This window comes from Salvia hispanica, chromosome 3, assembly GCF_029641045.1.
Source record: "Salvia hispanica isolate PSC_SH4W2 chromosome 3, Shi_PSC_v1, whole genome shotgun sequence".
Classification (NCBI taxonomy): domain Eukaryota; kingdom Viridiplantae; phylum Streptophyta; class Magnoliopsida; order Lamiales; family Lamiaceae; genus Salvia; species Salvia hispanica.
The window spans coordinates 33,997,946-34,005,768 of record NC_142694.1 but is presented as its reverse complement, the minus strand read 5'-3'; the positions used below and the strand labels follow the sequence as shown (position 1 = coordinate 34,005,768).

Sequence of the window (7,823 nt, the reverse complement as noted above, 5' to 3'; positions counted from 1 at the left end):
ACCAATTCTGAAATATAATAAAAGTAGACTGGGATAATTTGGAACGAAACAAATGTCAAGTAACTTTGCTTCGTTCCAAAGTGTCAATTCGAAAATTTTAAATTAGAATGGAGAGAGTATAACGTAAGGAATCGTACAAATACTTATTCGTATACAAGAAAGTACTTTTACAAAAGAACATATCATAGGTTGAGGCCAAAACATTGAAAGCTAACAAGAAGATGAAAAAAAATCAAAATTTCTATGTTGATTACAACAGGTTTTGTATTAAATCAGCAACAAACATATCCAAGCAACCGAGTCCAATATACATCTCAAATTCAAAATCATGACACTCTACTCACAAACATGGGAGAAGAAACACAAAAAGTTCACAAGGAAAAAAAATAATAGGGCCTTATGCTTTTTACCAAAAAGACATACCTACCTTTGGCCACAATTCCTATCAACACTATGACTGCATAACTTTGTTCTGTTTAACACAAGCCGGCGCTTTGAATGACTGGCACTTCCACATCGATGGCGCCCTCTCCACCGGAGGCGGCACCAAACTGTTACTCGAAAACAAGGCTTGAGGTTTCCCCTCCTCTTTCGGACTAGTTTGGTCCTTGATGCTACATATGCTCAATGGCAGTTTCTTCTGCTTGATTCTTCCCCTCTTTCGACTAATGCTATCCAAGACTTCACCATCGTCCAGCTTCAGCCTTTCGGGTTTGCTGAGGCGAGAGCTGTCCCCATTGCTGTCATCCTTGGAAGTGTTCAAGTCTACCATGATCATGTCTACTTCTACTACACCATTACCTTTGTCCCCTTCGCCAACTGTACATCCCCTCGGTCTTTTATGCTTGGGACTCTTGGCATCAGAACCTGGCGGGCTCTTCAAGATTCTTGGGGAGCTGTTGATGGCGCGATGCAGATTGCGAGCCAATTCTTCGTCTGTTCTTGCGCTGTTTTTCTTCTTGCTGTACAATGCTTCAACGGTGACGTGCTTCTTCATCTTGTTCTTTTTTAGTAACTTTTCTTTGTTACCCGTCTCTTCCGAAAGAATGGCAACAAGATCTAAGGCAGTTTTGGCAGCAGCCACTGCCTTTGCTGCTTTTGCAGCCTTCTCTTCAGCATTGGCTCTTGCAGCCTCTGCGAGCTTCGCAGCCTTCATAGCAGCGATTCTAGAGTCTTCGACAATCTGCTCGTTTGAGAGACTCGGATTACTCAACTGGTACCTCAACGCGCTATTGAGACGGGCATCATGCTCGCTCCCAGTGCTACTAGGACTAGGAGTTGATTGTGTGGGGGAATTAGCATCTGAGTTCTGTCTTTTCAATCCAGCGAGAAGTCGCTTCCGAGGTGGAAGATGTGCATCCGCATCCAAGTGATTAACAGTGCATGTGTTAGTTTCCATATTCTTATGCATTTACATGCAAATAAATTCGCCAGAAACCTTCGCAGTTCAAGCAAGAAGGAATATTTCAACCTGTCTTCATATAAATTTAGACTTTCAGAAATCTAACATAAGAGTAACTATCATACAAATCTAATACACGAATTATTGAGCAAAAATCAAATCAAATTGATGATTCCGAATTAGAGCTATGCTGGATAAAGAATTCGATCAAATCAACATTCAACCAAATGTATTGCAAATCAGATTGAGCTGAATTCTACAATCAGACGCTCTTTACTAGTATACATAAGTTCGAAGCTTAAACCGTGATCAGAGTTGAAACTAGGGTTTTTTTAGAGGATACGCATGGTTTGGTAGATAACAGACACAGGAAACCCTAAAATTTCTTCTGAAACTACAGATCTGCATAATAAAATCAGCGCGAAGTCATAAACATTTCCTATGATGATGATGATGCTGCTAACAGAGACAATCAACAAACTAACTAATATCAAATCATAGAAAATACAAACAAACACGAATCGATTCCTATTACCTGCAAATGAAATCAAATCAAATATCTCCCCAACAGAATTTCAGCTCCAGATTATCATCCATTCTCATCCGATGCTCTAACTCTCGCGAAAATCTCGCCACGAAATCCTCGCAATAAAAATCAGTTCGGTCCTCGTATTCATTCAAACCTGCTCATCGATCTCAGCCGAATATCGCGACGCCCGCAGAAATGCGATTGGATCAATGAACAGAGGATTAGCGGCGGAGGATCACGGAGCTGAGAAATTCCACGCGGTGATTTGTACGATGAGAATTTCGAATTCGATGAATTTTAATTTCACATAAATATATATACATATAATAAGATTCTGTTGATTGTGTGAAGGATTTGTTATGAATTTCTCGAGCTGAGAAAAATGGATGGGGGCTTTTGCAGGACTGATTTCACCACGTATTTGTTTGATGGTTTTTCCGTTTCCGGACGAATTTGCCCTCATCGACATGTGAAAAGACCATACCGCCCATGCCTTGCCCTAAACATCTACATCTTCATATTTATCTCTACCATTTCAGCTGCACAAATAAATAAATTATATAATTACACAACAAATTGTTAAAGCTCATTATACAAATTACAAAATGATGTGGACCATGTTAAATGTGACATATTCTTTCTAGTGTTTGGTTTGATTCGATTAACCTCTGGCTCATGAGTATCAATTTTCTTCTCTGATCAAATTAATCTTGGATAATTTCATATCAATTCAATAAAATTCTCCTAACTCACCATTTGACTTTATTACCAGATTATTTAAGAAGGTGTCGCATTATCTTCAAAGACTTAAATTCCAACTGTGCTGAATTGAATATTTAAGGATGTGTCACATTATCTTCTAAGACTTAAATATCAATTGTACTCCCTTTATTGAATTGAATTTGATTAATTTCTGATGACATTGTATGGATGTAATAACAACATTTGGTTTATTATTTTTTCTCACTAGGAGAAGAGTATTAGATCAAATTCTTGAATTCTGTTAATGCTTCTTACCTTTTTAAGTTTTAACTATCTCAAATATGTTTAGCTTATAATCCATGAGGGCACTCTCAGAGCAGGGGGTTCGGATTTGGGACGAAGGCTGGGGCCGAGGCTCGGTGTTGCAGTTCAAAGATCCGGGCCACGATCTGACCCGTCTTCAAGGCCCGCAGAACGTTTGGGCAGCCTGGCCTCGTCCAATGAGGTGCTGCCACATGGAAACAACCTTTGCCATAATCGATTTTTTTTTTATAAAAAAAATTCTACAAAATGACACAAAACAGGGGAGCCTATAATTGCATCAGCACCAATATTCTCCAAAATCAATAAAATAGAGTAAATCAGCAAATTTAATATCTGAAGCTTCACTTAGTTGACAACAAAGACATAATCTAGCTGTATAATCTAAAACTATATTGAAAATATAAGATTCCAATTTGACGAAGATGGCAATGCTGGAGATTCTTGAGCATGTCAGCTACAGAAACAAGATGATGATCTGAAGCTTAAAAAAAGATTTCCCGTATAGGTAATGTAAATGTAATGAGAGAAGAAACTTGTATAATTGATGTCAAAAAATCCAGAAAAGTAACATTATTGAGAACAAGTAAAGCGCTTACGAAACATAAGACCAGAACGGGCAATTTTGACTCTGAGATTATTAGTAAGATTTAGCGAAAATTGCAACTTCTTCTGCTGGATTTCCCGTCATCAAGCATTTCTTTGCCCCTTCCGGCTGTTCAAAGGGAAAACATCGAATGGTTGCCCCTGTTTCTTCTTTCACCTTCAGCTCCTCACTGTCACTGTATATATCAATAATGTAGCTTGCCTTTAGACAAAAGAAAAGCTTGCCTTTGAGAATCGGATAGGTAGTTGTACGAGAATGACAAGTACCTGGCTGACCAAGGACCTCTTGCCCATTTGCCTTGAGCAATTGCCTCTTTAAGCTCACTGTAGGAGCTCACATCAACGATGTTGCTACATAAAAACGTTTGTTGTCAGAATCTGTCGAGCACTAGAAAACTAAAAGGCAGGGATCAAATAGAAAATCCATGCTATTTTTCCTCAGTCAAGCTACTCGGTATCACTTGAAAATTGAACAATCGAGAAGGATTAAAAAAATTGTAGCAACATCACAAAGCGGATACACGTTTAACTTTTAGTATGTGAGAACTCAAGCACGCACATGCACAATTTTAGTATGTGAGAACATACCTATCTCGGAATGATTTTGCACTTTCGAGAAGAGATGACTGAACCTCATCCAGCTTGCCTTTCACATAAGCCACCAAGGTAGACGATTCCATTGATATACCAAAAACTTTCCCTTGTTTCCCAGGAATATCTCTTCTACAAACAACGACACTCCCATTTGAAACATCTCGAGGCCCAATTTCGATCCTCAATGGTACACCCTATATCAAAGTAAGATACATTAAAATAAACCCCATCTTTCCATATAAAAAAGTATTGTGAAAACTGAAAACACTAAAATGCTCCAGTTCCATCTAAAATAAAACCCCAAATCTGCAAAATTTTAACAATGGAACAGGTAAAACTCTTATTGCCATATTCAAACATCGAATGTAACTTAAAACAGACAAGAAAATGCTAACGTGATTTGCCAAATGATGCCTTATTTTGAATGACATAGTCATGATACAAAGTGGTGACAAGACTTTACCTTCATTTCCCAGAAGTTGAACTTCCAACCTGGTGTTCTCTGTTCATCATCGTCAAGTTTAACCTTGATTCCTGCAGCTTGAAGAGTTTCCTTCACAGATGAGGCAGCATCAAGAACTCCAGCCTTTTCGTCAGCCTTCTTCCATATTGGAACTACTACAACCTGAAAGCATCCACTGGAGAAAATATAATTCGCTCCAAAATATAAGCATGTGAAAATTAAAAGCACCGGCCTTATGTATCTTACAGTAGTCAAGAATCCCAGAAGAAAACAGTTGATAAAGTAATCTTCAGATAAAAGATAGTACACCAGTTACAGAGTTACCTAGATGCACGGGAAGAATGAATTTAGCCATGTAAGGCGATTGGTTCATATTTACATTTATGTTTCATATTGAACTCAAGCACCAAAAGAGTTATGAGGTGTACATATCAGGGAATAAATTATAACAATGAGAATAGTGACACAAGCTGCCAAAGGTGCAACAAAAAAACCTGTATTGGGGCTAGTTTCGGGGGAAGCATCAATCCTGCATCATCGCCATGTGTCATGATAATACCGCCAATAAACCTGGTGCTAATTGCCCATGAAGTTTGCCACACATGCTGCCTTTCGCCATTTTCATCCATGAACTGAGAATGCACCCATTTTATCAGACAGTAGAATTTCCAGCATATTGCATATGTGGGGAAGCAAATGCTTTCACATGTTATACAAGGAGCCTATTGTTAAGAAATTGCTTTTTCAATTTTATGACCAACCGTATTAGCTGCAGTCCTCATGCACAATGATTTTGCCAAAAAATTTACAATTTGAAAAGAAGCATAAAATTATTACACAGTAATTGTTGCAGGTTGGAATGTCAAGAACAAGTACTATAAAACATGCTGAATAATTATATTCTCCGTGAAGTACTATAGGAAAGGCCCTTTAACCAACACAGGTGTGCCTCTCGAGCAACGTAACGACATTAAATGAACATTGAAAGAGAATGCACCAGGAAGTCTTTACTAAGCAGCTAACAACCTGTGTCCCAAATGCACGTGAAAAATTCTGCCCAAGGTTGTGGCTAGTTCCGGCTTGCAAAGCTTTTCGATCACCCATCATTGCTTCAATGGTATAGGTCTTTGAAGCACCGGCAAAGGTCTCCACCTTTGATTTACGACCCACAACAACAGGTATTGCAGCTTGCTCATAGGCAAATTTTGTGTACACATCAATCATCTGCATTGCCTGCAGTTCTACAGCATGGGGTTTATTAGCCGCTAGCCTGAATATATAAAACCATCTATCCAGTATAACAGTTATATTTAACAAAGAGGAAATTAACCTCCGCTTCTGCCTCCTCGGGACTGGCATGAGCTGTGTGACCTTCCTGCCAGAGGAATTCCAGAGTTCTCACAAATGGTTTAGTGCGCATTTCCCATCTTGTCACATTTGCCCACTAAAACAAATTGAACAGTTAACTAAGAGACCGCTATGCTCCTCCTAACTGTAAAGGAAACAGATGCACAAAAACCTGGTTGATCATTAGTGGAAGATCGCGGTAACTATGAATCCACTGAGTGAACATGTGGTTGACAATTGTTTCACTTGTGGGTCGAACCTGCCAGAACCTCAAGAAGTATAATTATCAAAACATACACTCGGCCAATATCCTTAAACAAATCAGTATATAGATCAGTTTTGAGAAAATTGATGAATCCTCAAGAAGAAGGGAAATAGGAACACTAAAATATCATAACCACTAATATCTACCACAAGCTTTTCTTCAAGCTCCTTTCCTCCTCCAACTGTGACTAGAGCTAATTCTGGACTAAAGCCTTCAACATGGCTAGCTTCTTTCTCAAGGAATGAGTATGGGATAAACTGCAATCATAACGAATTTAGAAGTCTCAAGTTTAGTCTGACTACCATGCCAGGACAAAAACATGCATCTAACTCCTAATTGGTTAGTCAACCAACAAGGAGACAAGCATCACAATTAAGTCTTAAGAATGATTAGCTTAGAGATAAATTAAGGCCCCAACTTAACCTTTAAGACTACTAACTATTTTCTTTTTCCTAAAAGAAAGAAACAACAAATTTTATTAGGAAGGGGATGAGTAATCCCCCCAAAGTGATGACACCTTAGCTAAACTAAAGATACAACTCCAGTCTCTGGCAATATCCGAAACACTTTACCCTTTAGTCACATGAAACTACCAAGATTAAACCGAAACAAATAATTAATTCGACATGGCGGAATCTATGGTCTGCCCACTGGATTGATTCGTTTGACACACGACGTACTTAACTATTGACCACAATTTATCAATGCTTCCAAACACATATTTAAAAGACTTATAGTGATTAGGAAAACTAACAAGTTCATTAATTCAGGAAAGTGAATCACCCTCATTCCAACACACCACCACCATTGCAGTCTCTATAACCGAGAATTTGATATATAAGTAATCGAATGAATATCCAATACTGCTAAACTCACCTGAGGGAAATACATATTACTATGACCAGTCTCCTTAAACTTCACATTCAAATAATCCTGCACCAATTAAGAAACCAATTAGCACGCAGCTTCGATAACCTAACTGAATAGAACCGGAAGCAACGTAGCAGACCTGAATTGCTTCCCAAATTGCGTAGCCGTAGGGACGAATAACCATGGTTCCGCGAACGGGGCCATAATCAGCTAGCTCCGCGTTGGCGATGATGTCCAAGTACCAGGCGTTGAAGTCCTGCGATCGAGGAGTGATAACTCGATCCTTCTCGGGCTGCAGCCTCGGCTTGTGCGAGGCAGATTCGATTTCAGGAGTAGTTGCGGCGATCTCCTTCTCAACGGTGCTGCTTTGTACGGAAAATTTTGCTGCGGAGACGGAACGGAGAGGGGTACACAGCTGGCGGCAGAAGTGATAGCGTGGAAGCGAGAGAGAAGTGAGGGAGGGGAGCCTGAGAGTGAGAGCCCCCATTTCGTGGTGGTGGTGTTGCAGACTCGAGAGTGAGACTTCGTATTTGGTTACTTCATTTGAGATGAGGTATAAATCGCTACACGCTTTTTCTTATTTTAGAGCTCACCGTTTTTCAATTGTACTCTTGATATTCAACATTGTTTTCTTATCAAATTTTTAATTGCAGATTATGAAATTTAACGGAGATCATATTGCAACTTTAATGATTATGTCATCTTTCTTTTTTTATCATAATCT

General features: G+C 39.1%; 2 protein-coding genes across 7 annotated transcripts; both read right to left on the bottom strand.

The window, feature by feature from the left end:
• Positions 1-222: 222 nt before the first annotated feature.
• On the bottom strand, positions 223-2,076 carry LOC125215710 (uncharacterized). Of its 2 annotated transcripts, none has more exons than XM_048117223.2 (2): positions 1,938-2,076; positions 223-1,471 (listed from the first exon to the last, which is right to left on the bottom strand). In XM_048117223.2, exon 2 carries the CDS (start codon positions 1,409-1,411, stop codon positions 452-454), a length of 960 nt encoding a protein of 319 aa, XP_047973180.1. In that variant the 5' UTR covers positions 1,412-1,471; positions 1,938-2,076; the 3' UTR covers positions 223-451. The 2 variants fall into 2 exon arrangements, with proteins under 2 accessions (XP_047973180.1, XP_047973181.1); XM_048117224.2 differs by having other exon boundaries at positions 223-1,475; positions 1,938-2,074.
• Positions 2,077-2,160: 84 nt separating this feature from the next.
• Positions 2,161-7,622, bottom strand: OVA6 (Class II aaRS and biotin synthetases superfamily protein). 5 transcript variants are annotated; one of them, XR_016136793.1, is made up of 13 exons: positions 7,239-7,622; positions 7,106-7,162; positions 6,376-6,486; positions 6,137-6,223; positions 5,948-6,061; positions 5,644-5,850; positions 5,112-5,249; positions 4,618-4,779; positions 4,149-4,348; positions 3,828-3,911; positions 3,554-3,736; positions 2,949-3,141; positions 2,161-2,470 (listed from the first exon to the last, which is right to left on the bottom strand). XR_016136793.1 is itself a non-coding variant. In XM_048116048.2 (12 exons), exons 1-11 carry the CDS (start codon positions 7,584-7,586, stop codon positions 3,595-3,597), a joined length of 1,650 nt encoding a protein of 549 aa, XP_047972005.1. In that variant the 5' UTR covers positions 7,587-7,622; the 3' UTR covers positions 3,205-3,438; positions 3,554-3,594. The 5 variants fall into 5 exon arrangements, 4 of the variants coding, with proteins under 4 accessions (XP_047972005.1, XP_047972006.1, XP_047972004.1 ...); XM_048116048.2 differs by lacking the exons at positions 2,161-2,470; positions 2,949-3,141 and adding an exon at positions 3,205-3,438; XM_048116049.2 differs by lacking the exons at positions 2,161-2,470; positions 2,949-3,141 and adding an exon at positions 3,205-3,432.
• Positions 7,623-7,823: the final 201 nt, after the last annotated feature.

Coding starts and splice junctions, on each gene's coding strand:
- OVA6 (XM_048116048.2), bottom strand. CDS start 7,586: ATGGGGGCTCTCACTCTCAGGCTCCCCTCCCTCACTTCTCTCTCGCTT. Junction 5,851..5,947: donor CCGAGGAGGCAGAAGCGGAG/GTTAATTTCCTC, acceptor GTAGAACTGCAG/GCAATGCAGATGATTGATGT. Junction 3,737..3,827: donor AGAGGTCCTTGGTCAGCCAG/GTACTTGTCATT, acceptor TGATATATACAG/TGACAGTGAGGAGCTGAAGG.
- LOC125215710 (XM_048117223.2), bottom strand. CDS start 1,411: ATGCATAAGAATATGGAAACTAACACATGCACTGTTAATCACTTGGAT.